The sequence below is a fragment of the Hypomesus nipponensis genome, chromosome 5 (assembly GCF_054491055.1).
Source record: "Hypomesus nipponensis isolate SF chromosome 5, ASM5449105v1, whole genome shotgun sequence".
In the NCBI taxonomy this organism is placed as follows: domain Eukaryota; kingdom Metazoa; phylum Chordata; class Actinopteri; order Osmeriformes; family Osmeridae; genus Hypomesus; species Hypomesus nipponensis.
Genome location: NC_140365.1, coordinates 14,284,071 through 14,305,397, shown reverse-complemented (window position 1 = coordinate 14,305,397; position 21,327 = coordinate 14,284,071). Strand labels below are relative to the sequence as shown.

Sequence of the window (21,327 nt, the reverse complement as noted above, 5' to 3'; positions counted from 1 at the left end):
CTAGCATGTAGCCTGGCTTCACAGCAGACTGGGATAGCAGTCATGCAGTGACAGGCTAGTCAAACGTACCAAAGCTTTGATAGCGTTTTGGGCTACGTTCCTGTTTTCTGAATTGGGCTATCTAGCAAGTTATTTTAGACTCCTGCCATTTTTTCTTTCTTCCTTCATCATTTTCATACTTATGGAATTGCATTGCTGTTGTATTTTGCTAGCCTGACGTTGTCATACTCATAATTCTAGTCAGAATATGAGTCTGAAAACTCTTCGTTGGGCTGTGACTACGGGCGTGTTTCAACCGAACTCGTAAAACAAATGCCTCTACGCTCAATTGAATAGACCTACAACCAATCAGAGCAACGTAATATGTTGTTTGTTGAAAACAAATTCAACCCAAGGGCTCTTTCGTAACGTTGTTGATTACGTTACTGTTGATCATCTGTCCATCGTCGTATAAAGCCCGCCCTGGCAATTTCATTGGTCCGTCCAGATTCTGGTTTTATGTAGTTGTTCCCAATACGAGACCCTCAACACCCAACTTCCCGACCACATTTTTTTGTGGGCGGGGAGAAGTTGGGCTGGCAGCCAGGCTAGTATTTCACAGTAAAGTGGCCAAAAATGAACGAGACTTCAGCAGCTGACGTCCGTTATTTCTTTGGAAATAAAAACAACAAGTATGTTTCTGGAGATGTTAGACATTATTAACAGAGTAGTTCATTTAACATGTTTTAAGGTACAAGACACCAGACTGACAATAATAGCGCTTAACTGACATTGTGAGTGAATGTATATGGGTAAGATGGGGGTAATAACCCCAATGCAGAAAGTCCCACAGCTGTCCCCCCCAATGTTTGATGGACTATTTCGCCCTTGGTAATGTTACATTTTACTTGTGAAAAGTAATCTCCTGAGCCCTGTTTGCGATTGTCCGCCGATTGAGCAGGAATGTGCTGCACAGTGCTCGTATCTTGTTTATTCTGATGTTATGCAACTAGGAATTTTCCCTTTCCAAGATGGCGGCCGCCTTTCTCGCGCCCAGCAGCCAATGCGGCGTCTAGTCTTTATTATGTCTATGGTTCTTTCTATATTAGACATTAGCTGTGTCTACTACCGCGCATTTGTGCACTTCGAGCACTAACTTTCAGTGCTTAGGGCGCTTCACTCACAAAACCAGCAGAATTCAGTGCACTGAAAGTACCCGGATGGCGCACTGCAAACGGTCCAAAAAAACAGTGTACAACAATGGACACTAATCGCCCTAAACGGGTGCCATCTTGGCTACGTAGCGGAAGAGGAGAAGTGCTTTCGGCAGCTTTTTCCACTTGTGGTGGAGAAGCGCGTTAATTTTGGTAGGTTTTGCGGTTGTCGCGAGCAGATTTCCGTCCGTCACTTCCGCCAAGTGTTTAACGTAAGTGTTCCATTTCAGACAGCACTTAACAGCGACGGAGTGCACTGCATATGTAAGTGCACTGTTTTGCAGTGCACTGTATTGCAGTGTACTTCGTAAAGTGCGCGGTAGTAGAAACAGCCATTCTCTGGTACAACGATGGACACAACGGTGGACACTACTCGACACTACTGAATATGTAAGTGCACTGTTTTCCTGTACTGTGCAGTGTACTCCGTAAAGTGCGAGGAAGTAGACACAGCCATAGACTATGGACCAACACCTGCACATCAACACTGGTTAGTATGGTGGCCCTGAAGTGCAAAAAACAGTGGCAAATAGGTAAACACAACAGCAAAGAGCAAAACATAACGGCAAATAGGAAAACACAACGGCAAATAGGAAAAACACCACGGCAAATCGGAAAACACAACGGCGAATAGGAAAACACAACGTTGAATAGGAAAACACAACGGCAAATAGGAAAACTCAACAACATTAACTTCTGACGGAAAAGGTAGGGCCTATCTAGCAGAAGACGGACCCTCCTGATTGGAAGGAGCGGTGAAAAACACTAACAGCACCTGTGTGAATGGTTTTCGACGGGACAGACAGCAGCACCATCTCGATTTACTGACATTTCCGGTATACTAAAACATGTTATTATATGGCAACGACGGTACAAGCTTTCTGATTGGCTAATGGGTAGTCATGCCAGACGCGTATTGCCCTCCTCAGCGGTCAATACGGCCCGTATTGCCCTCTGACGTCATCTTCAAAATGAGCGACGAGTCAGCTGCTGAGTTTTACTATCCAGATGATGCTGAAAAGATTTGTAATCGAAACTGAGGATGAAGACTAGACTCTTTTAATCACTTGTGTCGTTATTTTATGTTGAAATTAAAGCCATTTTAGCAGAACCATGTTGTCCGCTTTCTATCAAAAGTAATGAGTTGCTAGGCAACACATGAAACACAGCGTGAGAAGACTTGAGAGCTAGCTACAATTAGGCCAAATCCCAATACTCCCCCTTACCCCTTCCCCTTCCCCTTAATTTACCCCTAGCCCTTGGCCCTCGAAACTAAGGGGTAAGGGCTACATAGCCCTAAGAAATGGGACACCACTTGGTTACAGGTACGTCATCTAGCACGCATCGATATCTCCAAAGCAAGTAGTGTTATGCACTGATTTAAACGAAATTCGCTGCTAATGGAGTTTACTTTAAACTGTAGACATGCTAGTCAAAGAAATGCGGGACTGTTGTGCAATTCAGCACTGTAATATTAGCGTACCAAACTAGCGATTTTTAGAAACGTTTCAATTAGGAAAATGGTTGCAAATATATATGTTCATGACTGCATATAACACAAAACAAGACTGTCATAATTTTTTTATCAATTAATTAAGCCGAAAATATTATATTTAGCGGACTCTCTGGATGATCTGGCCGCCATTGTTGCCGGTCGCGCAGTTTTCACATAGCCCTCGGTTTCAAGTAAGCTCCCGACCTCACTTGGTTTCAAGGGGTGTATAGCCCTTCGTCTTAGCCCTTCCCCTAGCTCAAAAAGAGTATTGGGACACCACTAGCTCTCACGGGAACGCGCAAAACGAAGGGGAAGGGGTAAGGGGGAGTATTGGGATTCGGCCTTAGCCTAGAGGTACCATTTATTTTTGTTTACAAAATGAAAAGAAGCTAAAAATGCCATATAATAAACTACTTACTAACCTCGACCATTCGGTCATGCTGGGAAATATCAAACCTCGGCTTTGCCGTATCGATACGATACGTTCCAGCCTCAGTTTGATATTTCCCGGCATGACCTCACTCTCGGTTAGTAAGTAGTTAATATCAATTGGTTACTGGTGTGTTGCATCATGTATATGTCTCATACTTTAATAACATTCACGTATTACATGATTAACCTATAACAATAGGCAGCCATGTCAGCCATCCCAACCTGCAGAGACTCATTTCCGGGAGGTGGCCTCCCCCCCCCCCCCCCCCCCCCCCCCGGGGTGCAATCCGGACGCATGATGTACCCCCTCAACCACGTTCTAGCTTCCTGTTAAAAGACAGACAATCCGCCTGGCCAATCAGGAGGGTCCGATTTCTGCTGGATATACCCTACCTTTTCCGTCAGAAGTTAATGTTGTTGTGTTTTCCTATTCGCCGTTGTGTTTTCCTATTTGCCGTTGTGTTTGGCACTTCAGGGCCACCGTAGGTTACACATATGCTCTCTTTTCCATTGTTATGTATGATAAGGTGTGTTTAGATGTTGTTAAGCACTTTATTTACCCTCTATATATCTATGTATATGGGATTGCCCCTTGTCTTGAAACATAAAGCATAAATTCATTGTTTAAATGCCAATACTTCATAGAAAAACATACTAAATGTGTGATGTATAAAAGTGGGCGCGTGAAAATTGTATAAAGGCAGAAATACAATCAATTCAGCGTATACAAACACACAAGAATGCAAGGGGATACCGCACAGCACGGATCACACAAAGACCTTATAAAGAGTACAGACATTGTTTTACGGCTTTCTCATTAAAGGAATACAACATGGTTTGAATGTTTAATTCTATCTTTGTAAAACATAAAAAAATATAGCTTTTTTATTAGTAAATTTGCATCGATGAATGTAATATTTGGCCAGTAACAAAACATTAACAAGATAAAATTGTTTTTCCTTATTTTTATATCATAAGCATGGAAAACTCCCATAACAATACAAAATCAGCAAGAATATGGTCCACCACAAATCTGCAAGTATCTTGCCAACATTTCTTTATACTTGAGCAGCACCAAAACAAATGTGAGACAGATTCTGGATGCTCACCACAGAAGCTACAGTTGGAATAAATGTCCTTTTTATATTTCTTTAAATAATGACTTGCAGGGAAAAAAATAGATGGATCATTTAGTGGGGGCATGGCTCTTCTGTGATAATCTTCTACGATGACGTGAGCAAGATACAAATCCTTGTGCACCTTCCCCAAGTCTTTTGTCTCAAATCAAATATATTACTTAGTTTGAACATGAGAAAAATACTTTGGAGGAGAAATGTCAATTAACTATTGAGTCTACTTCTTCTGATCCTCCCCTTTCAAACGTACATCTGATTGGCAGTTTCTATGACAACTGTGCGGTCTTTTTCTGCGTCATTGGTCCATACGGAAGGTTTTCTGTTTGATTGACAGTCGTCATGGTAACATTCTTGCCCTCCATTTTGTTAGAACCTTTCCTTTTTTAGTTCAAAAAATATCCTTCCCGCCCGAATTTATATAGTCATCAGAGTTATGACACTAGCTAACTAGTTACATTAAAATGTCCATATTAAAATGTAGCATTGTATTAAATAAATTAATCATACCGAGGTGTATGTATTAAGGCGACGCTAACTGACTCGAGCTAGCTAGCTCTAGTTATCTAACGTTATATTGGCTGGCTGTACGTTAGCAGCCTGTAGTTTCTATGGTCTGCCGGCCCGGTTCGCTGCGCAGGTTTGGAACGCGCGCCATTTTGTGAAATTTACAAAAAAAAACTGTTTTTAAGAAAACAAGTGCTTCAATGTTTGGAAGCATTTTTTGACATGAGTTGTAAACAATGCCGCTATCGCTGACATGGAATTCTTGGCCAGCTGACGATGTGCAAGCGTGCAGCGAAATGTTGCTTTTCCTGTGTTCGGATCGAATAAGTTTCTGTTGACGGTGCTGGCGAGTTAACGGAGAGGCGCTGTTGATTTGGAAACAGAATTGACACCAACTCATAGGAGTGAAGGCTGTACGTTGGGAAATCAGGGGGGCTCCATGGAGGAGAATAGACTGGATTTACTCATTCGCCGTAAGGCATTGGGGTGGATAAATGAGGATATGTTTCTCGGATAGGAAGAGTGACAGGCACCGACAAAGGTGAGTTTGCACTGTGCAAGCAGGCTAGCTACCAGCTAACTGCCTACGCTACTTCTCTTTCGCCGAGGATTCTGGTCAATGGGAGTCAGTTTATCCGAAGAGTTGGCTAAGCTAGCTAGCTATATACTATTAGCCAAGCAACTAAACAGTGAAACTAGCACACGTCGAGGACTTGTCATGCAATTGAAAATTTTAGCTGGCCATTGCTCATTTTAAACATTTTCAGCAACTGTTGCTTTGTAGATGTGCGTTTCGTGGGATGACAACATGATACGAGACACAAAATGATACCAACACAACCAACTGAATAGTAGGCCACGCTGATGGGGGCTGTCTGTGTAAATGCTGGAATTTAGCGAACATGTAGGATACTCCATGGTAATAATTTGAAAGTCGTTCGAACGACAAGTTAAAGGACGATAAATGATCACTCTGATCAATCAGGTGTGTGGACTCCAGAGGTTATAGCAAGTTATCACAAGTTATTTTGTTATTTCTAAACATCTGTAGTTCATGGCTTAGCCCTCCATGCTAGCGAGCTAGCTGGTTAACATAATTAACTAGCTAGATGGCTATAGCTAACTTTTGAGGTGGTGCATTTGTAACTTCACTTCCATCATACCGAATTTATAGATGGTTCGCTAGACCAATGCTAAGTAGCTATTTCATATTAACCTACATGGTTAACAGGCTGAAAATGCATGGCCTGCTTGACGCAATTTAGCAAGTACCCTAAAGTCCTAACTGCATGCTTCTGCGAAACACCGTTCAGTGAGGCAAGTAAGCTAACGGCGCTTAGTGTTAGCTAGTTAGCGGGCTAGTTATTTTTAGAACTATTAATTGTGTGGTTAGCTTGGGATCAATTGGATAATGTTGATTATGACTCTTCTAAAACGTGAAAAATTGGCGCCAGTCAAGGGAGATGCTGAACCTGAATTCAGAGACATAAGATCCAGTTGGTACACCACATCTACTTTGCAATAAGTTGGCTAGCTAGATGACTTGAATGGATGAATTGCTTTGGTATGCTGACACCGGGTCATTACCTAGTGGTATAATGGTCAGGAATAAGTTTGAGCGTCGTTCATAACGGTTTGTTTAACGCCTTTACTGACTGTAGATCGTTTCTGATGATAATAATTTTGGCATTGCACTTATGTAATGGATGATCGACTTTTGTGACATGAGTTCATAGCTTGTGATTCATTGTTGAAAAGGGGGAGGACCTGCTGTCAACATACAGATGACATGCAGGGGGATATTGAGAAAGACTTGTTAAAATATTAATGGAAGTGTGGGACTTGCAGATTTGGACTTGAGATGTAAACCAAGCATGCACATCTGTTATACATCCACATGTCCATCTGGGTATGATGTCCAGTTTTCAAAAGGACAAAAACAAACTAAAGATCAGGCCTTGTAGGGGTGATTGATTGCAAAACCGATTTTACCTTGTCATAGTTGAAAAATTACAGTTTGGTGTGTAAAATAGACATACAGTAAACCTCAAGGTCCATTGAAACCTCTTTCCTATCAAAATTTCACTTTTTTAATCTGCAACTTGCAAACGCTAGCTTTTGAAACAGTGCAAGTTGTGACGTCAATGCAAGTTGTGACGTGCAGCATCAACTTTGTCACGCCCCAACATTCCGCCCTCTGGTTTTCTGGTCCAGGAACATAAACGGAAGTCGCGTAGATCTCCGACACTTTTTTTAGCTAGCGGCGCGCTGCTACAGAATTACAAAGAAGAACGTTTTTCTGGTCAGCATATTGAAAATGTACTACGGTGGTTCCAGGCTGTAGAGGGAATGCTGACACTTTTCAGAGGCTTCCTAAGGAACCAAACACTGGACGGGCTAGTGTGTGATGTTGTCTATGAGAAGATCCCTGTGCAGTTCGACCCTCAATTACACATTTGGCAAATGTTAGCGAGACTCCAGCTTAGCTGCTTTTTATTAACGCTGATTTGCAAGGAATGCAAGAACAGCTAGATAGTGAAAACACCTAGACTATAGGCATGTTTAGTTTGCTAACGCAAGAGCATAGGTACAGTAGCTAGAATGTGTAATGATTTAGCCTAGTTATTATTAGCAATGGGGCGTTATTTCATGTTCCTGTTTCATTCAAATAAATAACCTGTGTTGTCATGTAAAGGATGCATGTTTGTCCAGATCTATTTTACAGCACAATAGCTAGAGTTGAATCACGATAGTTTGTTTGCTAAGCTGTACTGTGTAGGCTAGTGCTGTTAACCCCCTAAGGCGATCCTGTTTGCGTCGACAATTGAAGTAGAAACAACTAACGGCATAATTTCAAATTATATCTAGTCAATCTGTTGAAAACAGTGTAGTGTAGACACAATAGATTTATTTGTAAGTTTTTATTTAAAGTCTCCACCTTTGTTGTTTTTAGTGTGCTGTTGGCCGTGTTGCGTCTTTGCTCAGCAGCGTCACCTGTTGAAAACCAACCAATCAGCGCGCAGCTCTGATCTATTATTTGTGAGCATACCATAAAAGTAGAAAAAAACTAGTGTTTTTTTTACGGGAAAATATTAGATTTTTCAGGGGGCATAGAATAGCACCCGGGCCATTTTCAGCCAAACCAATGTTACATTCCATATTTGGAGACCTCAAGGAACAGTGTGAAATACCCCAAAAACCCAGTCAATCGCCCCTTTAATCCTCGCAAATTGTAACTTTTAAAAAAATGGTGTCAAAACATCTAAATATACACAAGATTATTCTAATTAAGTCTGGCCTACTTCCACAACCTTTCAATTTTCAATAAAGTTTGAAACAAAACTCAAATTAATTGCTAATCTTGGAAAATAGCATTAAATCCACGCTAATGTTAATACTTTTTTCAAAATTGTGTGCTTGTTTGTGCACATTCTGAAGATTTTTAGTACTGTGAATTTGCACTGTCAGTTCTGTTTTTGAAATAAAGGTCGGAAATGAATGCGTTAGTTTTTTTATCCGATTCATCGATGAATCGAAAAAAAAATAGACAGATTAATCGATTATCAAAATAATCGTTAGTTGCAGCCCTACTCTCATCTTCCGATTAAAAGTACCCCCCGGAATAAAAGTACCCCCCGGACAAATCCTCAAAATCTAATAAAAATACCCCCCGGAATAAAAGAACCCCCCTCGGAAAATTGCCAAATCAGCACGCAAACTGTGTCCATATGCTATCAAAATGTGTTCCTACCAGTGTAAGTGTGCATCTTTTACTGTCACTTGCAATCAGGAATAGAAATGGACAGCAAATATACCATTGCTAGGAAAAAAAACTTCAACACTCAGGGCTCCAGACTAACTTTTTTTACTAGGAGCACAGTAGCCCCTGACTGAAAATTTTAGGAGCGCAAGCAGAAAATTAAGGGGCACACCTTATATTGACCTGCAATGCATTTATCAACGTAACTGGAGAGGGTACAATTCACTGGCAATTTTAGATCCTTTTTAGGAGTGCTCAAGCACTCCAAATATTTTTTTAATATTTTCTTAAATAAATTGTTTATCATTTGATGCTGGTAGTTCATGAAGAAAGGGACATCCTTAGTTTTTTCATTCAATATTTTGCATAATAATACATAAATGTATTAATTGTTATCCAGTGAAATTAGGGATTTATATTAGCAAGGGGGTTTACGTTTAGCACTTTTGCAAGGCACTGTATTCATGTCACATTCTCATTGGGAGCTGAGCACCCCTAAAGGTCTGATCCTAGAATCGCCCCTGCAACGCACCATATAAGCTTGAGTTTAAATACATTATTTAATGTGACACTTACGTACTGTACATGCAAGTCTTAGCTAAATGACTTAAATGTATGATGCACTTTTCGATCAGTCCTCCGACACCACAACACGATACTTGCCGAGTATAACAGCGCAACAGCTCAAACACAGTAAGGGAGGGATACAGTAGCAACGCTAGTGCTAAATAAGTATTTAGCTGCTAGGCTCCATGACGCCGGGTAAGAAGGGCTCGTGAAACTGGTCACCAAAAGAACGAAGGGGCACCCACTTGTCTGGCAGATTAAGACATGTTCATAGGTTGAGGCTATTTTTCGCTAGGTACCTATAAACCTAGCTAAAAGTCTTGGAAAGTTTAGGATAATTTTCGCTAGGTTCCTACAGTGGCCCTGAAGTGCAAATTACACCCCCTAATGAGTACATCCCCCAAATGAAAACACTCCCCCCGAATACGAGTGAACTTCCCCCAAATCGGATGACTTGCTCACCTCCCCCCAATACAAAAACACGCTCCCCCAAATGGAAAACAACATTACATTAACTCAAAAACACATTACATTAACTCTGAACGGAAAGGGTAGGTACTACACTTCAGCGCTGATTGGATGCAGTAGCTAACAACGTTTTCGGGGGGAGTGTTTTCATTTGGGGGATGTACTCATATTAGGGGGTGTGATTTGCACTTCAGGGCCACCGTAGGAACCTAGCAAAAATTATCCTAAACTTTCCAAGACTTTTAGCTAGGTTTATAGGTACCTAGCGAAAAATAGCCTCAACTTTCCTAGACTTTAAGCTACGGTACTAATGCAGAAGGAAAGCTGATATCGCTGTCTTACGAGAGAACGTTGTATCTGCGTTGTTGCTAACGTGTGCTGACATTGTGCACACCCAATGAATTCAAAATTTGTAGGTCGCACATTCGCGAGTCCTTGTAAAAAATGCTTGCACTGTCTCAAAAACTGGTCGCAAAATGCGACCATTTGGTCGCAGTCTGGAGCCCTGACACTTGTAATTTGGAAATACATAATCATTGTTAGAAAATTAAAAAAAATAGGCTTTCTGGTTACAAATATATGGTAGTACTTTTACTCAAAAACTTACAGTCAACATGACTGCAGCATAAAATGAAAACCACTGGAAATACATAGTTATTACAAAAAAGAGGTTGTCTAGTTACAAACATACATGTACTAGTACTGTACTAACACTTTTCCTGAAACGGCTTACAGTCAACATGACCACTACCAAATAAACACACAAACAAATAAACATTGCTAAGAAAATACTTCAATGCCTGTAGCTTGGAAATACATAGTTACAAATTTGTCAAACAAACTTGTAGTAAACACGCAATGTTTCCCACACATAGACTAATACGTGGCGGTGCACCACAGAATCAACAACGGCCGCCACATATTGCGTTTCCTAATTATTATTTTTTTTTAACACTATATAGTTTAAAACACGCAGCGTATTCGTTCAGCTGCATTTCCTGTCCCTGCACTCCCTCCGTCTCTCTGTCACTTAAACGTCTTTCTCACATACGCACAGTCACAACGTCAGCACACGTTATAGCGACGATGCATACATATGCCGTTCTAGTAAGACCGACAGCTATATCAGCAAGCCTTCAGCATTAGTGCCATACCTAAAGGTCTATGAACGTTGAGGCTACTTTTCGCTAGGTACCTATGAACGTGTCTTAATCATAGGTTCCCCTTCGTTCTTTTGGTAAGAAGTCTCAGGAGCTAGCTACTTAACTGGCATCATAGAGCCGACCAATTAAAGTTATTTAGCACTGGCGTTGCTACCTAAATGATTTGTTTGTTGTTGTTGTTTTTTGTGGAGGTGTGAATCATTTTGGAGTAATATAATAAAGTTCTGTGTAACAAATTATTAACAAAGGAACGTCTGACATGACCCCCCCCCCCCTCCACAAGCACATGGTCATCAATATTCAGTGACACAGGTGTGTTGTCGGTACTGGGTAGAGACACAGGTGTAGGGATGGGTATCGAGAACCGGTTCTGTCAGGACCCGGTTCCAAATTTCTCGAAGCCCGAATATCAATAAGGTCCAAGCTTATCGATACCGCTATCGAGACCAAGTAAGATAATGTAACATTGACTTATGTCTCGAGAAATAAGTAATGTTATTTAAATCAAATCGCTGGTGCACAAACATCAAATCAAATTTATTTGTATAGCCCTTTTTACACGCAAGCATGTCATAGAGGGCTTCACATACGCCCATAGAACTGCCCCTCAACCAACCTAAACCCTCAAGGAAGACAAGGAAAAACTCCCAACGGGAGAAAAAATGGAAGAAACCTTGGGAGGAGCAATTCAGAGAGGGATCCCCTCCTCCAGAGACGGTTGGCAAGAGAGAGGAGCAGAACACAAGCTAAACATAGTCATACAGTGTCAATGGGTTTTGAAACACCAAAAATCCATTGTTCGGCTTTATAGACGTTGGATGGGACCTGGAAACTCGCTGTTGGCCGTCATGGAGGCTGGTTTCCGGTTGACGACCTGGTCCAGCGTTGGTAGACCGACGACCAGGCAGGTCCTGACAGCTCAGACCCCCCACACCACAGGGGATGTGTGAGGGGACAGAGAGGAGAACAGGGATTAGAGAATGCCAGGAGCAGCTAACAGTTTCAGTCGTAATAGAATGAGATCCCCACCGGTCAAGTGTGGACTAGTGCAGCAATTTAACAAAGCTAAGAGGGTATTTGATGCAGCCCCACACACCAAGACAACGACAGCCCCCCTTGGTTGGAACATGAAATCTGTTACAGGGGAAACAACTCTAAAATAGGTTATATTTATACTAGTGCTGTCAAACGATTAAAATATTTAATCGCGATTAATTGCATTAATGTCATAGTTAACTCACGATTAATCACAATTAATCGCACATTTTTATCTATTCTAAATGTCCCTGATTTCTTTTTGTCCCAATCTTTTTTCAAATATTGATGCTCTTATCAACATAGAAAAGTGGTTCGGATTGCTTTGTGCAAATATTTTTTTTATTGAAAACAACATTGCAATCGCCTGGCTTTGACGAGGGGGCAGAGAATTCGCATCAGCTGTGTGCTTGGCCATCAAGTGGTATTTCAGACTGGACGTGCTGCGATGATAGCTCAGTTTACAACGACAAAACACACAGATCACTGGTCTTGTCACTAGAACCATTTGGCAACTTTTTAAAAGCAAACTTTCCTTTCAGAATCTTATTGGCATCCATTTCGGCATCTCGTGCTCGTCATCCACTCAAAACGTAACGTTAGCCTACTACCAGAGAATGTCTAATATCCGTAAACGGGCTCTGCTACTACTCTTTAGCCAGCTCGCAAGCCAAACGAGTGTTTGGCGTGCCTGTTGTTTTGTTTCCGGTCTAGCTAGATCCGGTGTGGTGTTGTAGTTTTTCTAACGTCGGTAGTTGTTGCAACAGCATTTGAAAAAAACTACAAAGTTTGCTAGGCCAAAAAGAGCGTTAATCGCGCGATAAAATAATTGACGCCGTTAATTTGGGTTTGCGTTAACGCCGTTAATAACGCGTTAAACTGACAGCACTAATTTATACGAATAAGGATGAAAACAACCAGCCCCCCGTTGTCTCCAACTAGTAAACTATAACAATAAAAATATACAGCAACGGAACTATTACAGTAACAATATACAATAACAGGTTTACTTTATTTGTAAAATTTAAATGGGCAGTGTGAACATAATCTAAAATTACAATTTAAAAGTTACATGTGATACACACATAGGCAAACGCACACCCCAGGTTTACATAGAAAGTACACACATTTAACAATCATAGGATTGACTAAACAAGAACGTTTTTAATCTAGTTTTAAATGTCGAAACAGTATCAGCCTCCCTAATTGAGACAGGTAATTTGTTCCAGAGAAGAGGTGCTCTATATGAGAACGCCCTACCTCCAGCAGTTTTTTTTCTTAATTTTGGGTATTACCAGATAGCCGGCATCTTGAGATCTTAGAGTCCTTGCGGGGCAATAGGGTGCAAGGAGACCGGAGAGGTACAGTGGTGCCAATCCATGTAGAGATTTGTAAGTTAGTAGTAAAACTTTGAAATCAGCTCTGGCTTGGATAGGGAGCCAGGGTAAAGAGATAAGAGTAGAGGTTATATGATCAAACTTTCTTGTTTTTGTCAATAGTCTAGCAGTACCATTTTGTACCCGCTGTAAATTTTTCAAGTAGGTAATTGGGAGGCCAGAGAACAACACATTGCAGTAGTCCAATCGGGACGTAACAAAAGCATGTTTTAGTTTTTCAGCATCATCCTTTGAGAGGAATTTTCGTATTTTGGCAATATTACGTAGATGGAAAAATGCAGTTCTGGTGATTTGTTTAATATGGTACTCAAACAAAAGGTCTGGGTCCAATATGACTCCTACATTTTTTACCAACTGGCTTTGAGATACTTTAACATACAATGTATAAACGAATAAAATTACTAAATTCAATTGAATGGCCTGCCAACCGCCTTTAAACTAAACAAAGAAGAATGTTATTGCCTCAAGCGCTACCTAGGTAGCGAGCTCGCTTCATTTATAATTTTGTTGCTAGCTACGATAGCAGAACGCACGAAACGGTCAAAGGCTTGGCTACATTTTATTAAAGCCAAAGATAAAGACGAAGCAAAGTGCAATATATGTTCTAAAGTAATTTCTTGTAAAGGGGGTGAAACAACTGCGATGAAAAAGCACCTCAACGTTGTGCATCAGATAAAGATAAAAAGTAGTACTTCGACTGTCTCCGAGTCGCAACGGTGCAAACTCCAGCTGCCTTTGCAGGACAATCCTCTGGTGAGCGCACCACAATTTCGTAGCGAGTCTCCGTCGTTGACAATAATAAGCCAATTCAGGGCTCAACAGTGCAACTATTTACCATATGCCCCTAAAATTTGATGTGTGCGCGAACTGCAAAAATTATTTACGAGCAGTGTATGAGTATAGACAAGCCTCCCACCCTCACTGTTGATCATTCAAAACAGTCACCAGGAGAATGGCTCTGTGGGATGCTTAAGCATAGTGTTAAACAAAAACAGAGACAGAAGAAAATAGGGATAAGATAAGGAAGGTTTGGGTTTGGTTAGCTGGTCATTTAGCTATATCAGGTGCATTTTGTTGAAACGTGTTCAACTTTTCATAAAGTCGATGAGCTTGACAATGTCACTTCGTCAACCGACCAATCACAGTCTAGTTACTCATCCAGGTTGTGGACAGATTTAGATATAGCCAGAGTCAGGATCCATTGTGCCTATTTGCTCCTTTTAGCCAGCCTCCTCCTGAGAGCAACACGTTCCCCTTGTTCAATTTTACATCTGTTTTACTTAAGAAATAGAAAAGTATCGATAGTGGTATCGATAAAGACTCGAATCGTTAAGCAAAATGGTATCAAAAATGGTATCGATATCGATAAAAATTAACGATACCCATCCCTACACAGGTGTCATGCAGGACGTGGACGCTGTGACGTGTCATGCCGGATGTGGAAGCTGACATGGGAATCACAGTGGTTGATTCAACCAAACTCTGTACAAGATCGGAATTCGACTTTAAGCGGTGTTTCACATTGTTGCGTGCCTTTGCATACGCAGATCTCATATGGCAGAGATGTGGCAGCATCAGGGTGGATGTCTCTCTACCATATGTGTTCAGCACTTTTGCCAGCTCATTCAGGAACTTCCCATCCTTGTTAAGGCTCTGATCAGTTGTGTCAGTTGGCAGGCCAACATGGTCTGTAGATACCCTGGTTGTGGAACTACTGATGGTAGGTACTGGTGCTGGCACTTGATCTGGGGCTAGCGTTCCTCCTTCATCTTGATCCTCCGCCTCAAATTCAAGCTCAATGTTGAATTTGAGCTCCCCATCTTCTGTGTCTAGTAGCTCATTCCCTTCATCTACTGGATCCTGATTTAGTGGGGCAGCGCGTCAAACTCCCTCTGGTGGTGCAATGGAGGCAAGGAGATCTTTTAGTATTTTTGGTGGCTCCTTTGCCATCTCGTCCTGGCGGAATGCCACAATCTCCTCTCCCACCAACTGATAGTTTGTCCCGGACAAACAAGTCCTCACTCCCATCTAGGGCACTGAGAATGAAGTTCTCCTTCAATGCCGCAGTGATGTCAACCTGGGAGAGAAAATCCTTGAAAATCCTTGCTGCCGTTTGCAGCTCTTGCCAGCGAGGGAAAAGCCTCCCTCACAGCCCTGGCCAGATATCCCTCTTTGGGCTTTTGCTGAAGCCAATCTTTACGTTTTCCATCCCACCTCTTGGGAAGGGCAGCTGCTTCCTTTTCATATTGGAGCTTGAACTCGTAGCAGCGCTTCCCGAGATCATACTTCTCTACAAGCGAATACTTTTTCTTTTTTGCATTGCTTGACTCGATGTCCTCTTAGTAGCAAAGCAAATGTGTCGTAAATTGTGTGTTGATTGATTTTACGATTGGACGCACTCAACATGTGTTAACATTGACCAATTACAGCACTACTGTACTTCAACAACTGAGTGCCCAAAAAGAAAATTGAAAGATGCACTGTTAACCACGGAAATACCCTGGGATTTTTATTTGACGAGAGGCTCGTTGTTGTGCCTGTCATGCTGGTGTGCTGAATGGGAACCGTTATGTGAGTGTACAGTAGCTAGAGCTAACATCAGAGCCATAATGAGGCTCTGGCTAACATTTACTAGCTTGCACTGACAACCTTCAGTTGGTAGCTAACGTCGTTAGCTAATGTAAGCTACTTGCCAGTAGCTAGCTAGCTAAGGTAGCTATCGTTTTCACATCAGTACGCCAATTTCTGGCGGCCGGTGTTGATTCTGTGTGGCGCACCGCCACAAATTAGTCTGTGTGGGGAAACACTGGGGTCTATGTAACCTGTTCTGAAATGGTTCTATTATAATTTATATAATGTGATATATATCGTTATCGCAAGAGGCTGCAATGTATATCGCAATATGGATTTTAGGCCATATCGCCCATCCCTATACCCCGTCCTGAACACGCCCATTTTTTACCATTTATAGTCAATGCAAAGCACCTCATGAATGCTAATCTAGTATCTCATCATGACCCTGGCATACGATTGTTCTTTACAGTGAATCATAGGGATGGGCGTGGTTAATCGAATATCCGGGTATCATAAAGTAAGTTAGTATTCGAATACTTTTTTCGAATACTTATGAGCGTAGTTTAATTTTAAAAAAAAATGTTTTAATGAAAAACTGTCGTGTTGTGAATTCTAATAGTTGTGACGTTAGAAATGATGAAAACCATCAAAAAAGGTAGGCTACGCCTGCGTTCTGCTGCGAGTGTCCTTTCATTTCATTTGGCGCTACAAGAAGCATTGTGTCCTGGCTAAGCAGTAGGCTACCTCGCAGCAACCTCAGTTCATGCAGTTTTTTCTACGCCGGCCTGCTCGTAAATCAACTCCGTACTGGCCTCTCCCCTGAACATGCTACATGCTCATTTTCCTGAATAAAAATGCGTATGGCTAATGCAGTTGTGGCTTATTTATTTTCTTACCAGTAGCCATGTAGAGCTAGCGTAATCCGCTGTTTATGTTAGTAAATTTAAAAGTAAATATGCAATATTTCTCCATGTGTGTCTTCCGTTTTTATTGAGGATAGCCTTCCCAATGTGTTTAATTTAGTCCAATGTAACCTACTTTTTATTTCACATAATAATAGGCTAATCGCTTTTCCGCCAAATTAAGAGCCTACGTCTGAAGACGCAGCGTTTTTTCAAGTTCATTGTCTTTTCGTCATGTTAATAAATTGATCTTTCATTTGTTTTCTTTATTCAACCCTTATTTAATCTAATAGCTGAACAGTCCCAATTATTGCCAGAATGTGTGGTGGTTCATGTGTTTACTGTATGCTTTGCGTCACGGCAGGCTAATTAACGGAACCACATTAACAAAAATAGATTATCCGGATATTCGAAAATAATTTCGGATACTATTCGAATAGTGAAATCAGTTCAAATCTCCATCCCTAGTGAATCATAGCACATGACAACTTCTCAGACACTGTTAGCCTATTGGTGGAGTCCGAAAATTAGGTGGCCGGTAGATCACCAATTAAAAAAAACTGTGCGAGTGACGTCAACTGTGCCAGTGATACTGCGAGTCGAGATACAATTTGAAAACAAAAGCGTTTTGTTGTGAACAGTAATCTATTAGCCTAAAGTCTGGACTGATAACGAGGACGTAGAGTGTAGCGATTGCACGGGAGCTTAACGACTGTATTTCCAGTTTTTGACATGAGGATATTTGCACAGTATTAAATAAATATATTTAGTTATACACTGTTTTCTGCAGTTATCTAAAGGTAGGATATGTGATGCTATCCTGTATTCCATGCAGTCGGGGAATCTCCCCCTACTGAACTCTCGTAGTGGACAATCTGATGGTGAGGAAGCGCTGAATTTTTATTAAAAATTTGAGTTGGATTGTACAAGGTGTTTATGGAACAAGAATCACTCAGTACAAGCGCAAATAACACTGCTGGATGTAATCTTCATGATAATCATGAAATTAAATGAAAAAAACGTGTGTGAGGGAAAACAAAATATATAAATATTACGAGTAATGTTCTTCCCGCATTTATTTTCTGCAGTCTGACTACAGTACGGTCTTCTGCGTTGCCAATTCCAACTGTTTCCAAAATGTGCGTAGGCCTACGGGAGGGTCAGAGTTTGCGTGGAGGACCGCACATTCTCCCGTCAAGTTTGTTTTTTATAAATCACAACCTTTGCGTGGAAAGTGGCGTGCGCACATTTTCAGCCCCGTTTTGTGCGTACGCAAGCTTCATAAATGAGACCCCAGGTCTGCCATAACTGATTCTCTGGTGCTACAGGAATATCTGGACCACAGCCAATCAGAGGCAAAGACCCGCCCCTTCTCTGTCTCTGATTAGTTTAGACCACGATATGATCCAACCATGGGTGTGGTTTCGTCAAAGAAGAAACAAACGCTTCCTTCCTGGAGAGGCAGCGGAGTTTAGGTGCACCGGTGTGACCTAGGAACATTTTTTGTTGCACCCGTACAAATTTTGATCGCATATGCGCAAAGCTTGAACCTTACATACATTTAAAAAGTATTGTTGTTCTCAATACAAACCTTGTTCTGTAAAATGTACAGGCAATAGAACTGGCTGTTTAGTTGTGATTTATGCCACATAGATGTTGTAACTACACATTTTAATAAGACAAATATTAACTAGCTTTAAATCCATTTATAAATTGAGCCTTAGCATGGAACATTTTCACATCTAGCATGGATACATTAATCTATCAATTTTGTAGACATAAATGACATAAATATTCATAAAGTTAGTGCTCAGAGATTTGCCCCAAAAAATATTATTATTATTCTACCTTGTTATGGAATTTCAGAGCATACAATCTAGCCCATTTTCTTTGTTTGTTGTTCTGATGACCAATACCCCCTAACAACCATTCCAATAACTGAAATGTGATGGTTAATTTATTGGTAATAAACTGGTAGCAAAGTCATTAGTTAAATACATAAAATAAATATCCTCATCAAGAAAACATTGTATTATAAGCAAAAGGATTATTCAGAAGTGTTCAAACAAATAACTGATGAGAGAAAGCAGCCTAGCATAGTTGATTGATGTTAGGGGTGGGCGATATGGCCGAAATCTTCTATCACGGTATGAGTAATTGTATATCACGGTTACGGTATATATCACGGTATAGTAATTGTTCTGTAAATTCTATTAAGAAATGGTACAAAATAACCATACCGTACTTCATCATCACACTCGATTATTCATTACAAACAAAATCAACTGCCTCACATGAGACAACACTTCAGTTAAAAACAAATGACTCAAAAAAGTTACGAGTAGCGTTCCGATTGGCTGATGCGCAGTCATGCCATCCGCGTGGTTACCTACCGACAGCTCAATACGGATCAGTAATGCCCTCCGACGAAAAATGAGCGAAAGCGAAGAAGAAGAGTTTTACTATCCATATAACTTTGGTTTCGGCGTATCAACCTCGTTAAAGCTCGGTCGATACGTTAAAGCCTCAGTTTGATGTTTCCCGGCATGACCTCACTCTCAGTTAGTAAGTAGTTAGCCTTCACCAGTCATCCTAGATCAAGAATGCTAGCAACGCCACCAGTGTAATTTTACAACAATAATTTTACAGCATGAGACATAAATCTTGAACAACAAATCGAATTGGTTACCTGCAGAATGGGTCATCAAATATATAATTAATTAGCATCGGCATGAATGTGGTCCGCTTAGACAAAATACACTCCACATCGAAAATTCCGTCAGACCAACGCAAATGTGCTTCAGGTCAAACGAAAATAGCAAATCAAATAAAAGTTAAACTACAATTCTAAAGATCGCAAGAATGTGATTTATATGATGGCTTATATACAATACAACAACCAGACATTTAATTGACACGTGTGATACAAAAATATAGTATAAAAGTATACCGCGGTTGAAACGGTATAGCCAAATCTCTCCCGGTAGACACATTTCTACCGTCTCACAGTATATACCTTCATACCGCCCAGCCCTAATTGATGTAGAATCTAAGTTATTAATAAAATGCCCAATTATTCTGAATGAAGACAAAGATAACACAATGTTACCTACATGCAATGTCAACCTGCATTTCCAAGCTGCTGTTTTAGACTGCCAAGCAAGCCTGAACATTCTGGTCACAACGGGGCAAGTTAACATCATTTGGAATGTAGAATCACAGTATTATTAATAATCTCATACTGATTGATGCCATCGTAGCTCTGTGAACAGGGCCATATCCCTTACAAATTGTTTCCATCCCCAAAAACTTTCAGAATTAAATCTAATATTAGAAAATCTAATGGAAGACTCAAAATGAGGAGACTGTTAACTAAAACTCAAAACAGCATCTCTTGGATATGAATCTGTCTTGAAACCCCAAACATTACTGGACCTGCTTAATCTGAAGAGCGTGACTGACAATATTGTATTTTAAATACAAGTAACTTACTTAGAAATATTAAAAGCTCAAAGCATGTGATTTGTAAATACAAACACATTTTATGGAATTTCTGTGTCTAGAGTTTGTAATTAGTTAATTATGTTGCTGTGTATTTACTGTGACTAAATGAAGAGGTGGAAATAAATGTCTGAATATCATGTTCTTGGGGTTTAAGGAGTTTTTTTTTCTTTTTTTTTACCCAGCTCGTGTAACTAGCCTATCTTTCAAATTTTGGCGTGCAAGCTATTAGGGCTGTCCCCGACTAACTAAGATTTTTTGTCAACCAAGACTTGACTAAACACTTCTGGAAATCGACTAATCTAAATTAGTCGCCGTTTTAAGAGATAATTTGAAAGAAATACATACAGTGAAGAAAATAAGTATTTGAACACCCTGCTATTTTGCAAGTTCTCCCACTTAGAAATCATGAAGGGGTCTGAAATTGTCATCGTAGGTGCATGTCCACTGTGAGACATAATCTATTTTTTTTAAATCCAGAAATCACAATGTATGATTTTTAAGCTATTTATTTTTATGATACAGCTGCAAATAAATATTTGAACACCTGTCTATCAGCTAGAATTCTGACCCTCAAAGACCTGTTTGTCTGCCTTTTAAATGTCCACCTCCACTACATTTTTTATCCTAAATTAGATGCACCTGTTTGAGGTCATTACCTGAATAAAGACACCTGTCCACCCCATACAATCAGTAAAAATCCAACTACTAACATGGCCAAGACCAAAGAGCTGTCCAAAGACAATAGAGACAAAATTGTACACTTCCACAAGGCTGGAAAGGGCTACGGGGAAATTGCCAAGCAGCTTGGTGAAAATGGGTCCACTATTGGAGCAATCATTAGAAAATGGAAGATGCTAAACATGACTGTCAATCTCCCTTGGACTGGGGCTCCAGACAAGATCTCACCTCGTGGGGTCTCAATGATCCTAAGGAAGGAGAGAAATCAGCCCACAACTACACGGGAGGAGCTTGTCAATGACCTGAAAAGAGCTGGGACCACCATTTCCAAGGTTACTGTTGGTAACACAAGACGTCATGGTTTGAAATCATGCATGGCAAGGAAGGTTCCCCTGCTTAAACCAGCACATGTCCAGGCACGTCTTTAGTTTGCCAATGACCATTTGGATGATCCAGAGGAGTCATGGGAAAAAGTCATGTGGTCAGATGAGACCAAAATAGAACTTTGGGGTCATAATT

General features: G+C 40.7%; 1 protein-coding gene across 6 annotated transcripts in view; it reads left to right on the top strand.

The window, feature by feature from the left end:
- Positions 1-2,378: 2,378 nt before the first annotated feature.
- Positions 2,379-21,327, top strand: part of dyrk1aa (dual-specificity tyrosine-(Y)-phosphorylation regulated kinase 1A, a) — a 50,865-nt gene continuing 31,916 nt past the window's right edge. For 4 of the 6 annotated variants that reach the window (XM_084698242.1, XM_084698241.1, XM_084698239.1 and 1 more), the window contains exon 1: positions 2,379-2,518. In XM_084698242.1, coding sequence (XP_084554368.1) covers positions 2,497-2,518 — 22 coding nt within the window. In that variant the 5' untranslated portion in view covers positions 2,379-2,496. Of the gene's footprint in view, positions 2,519-4,779; positions 5,302-21,327 lie in introns of those variants that run through there. The other 2 variants (XM_084698243.1, XM_084698244.1) reach the window with 1 other exon arrangement.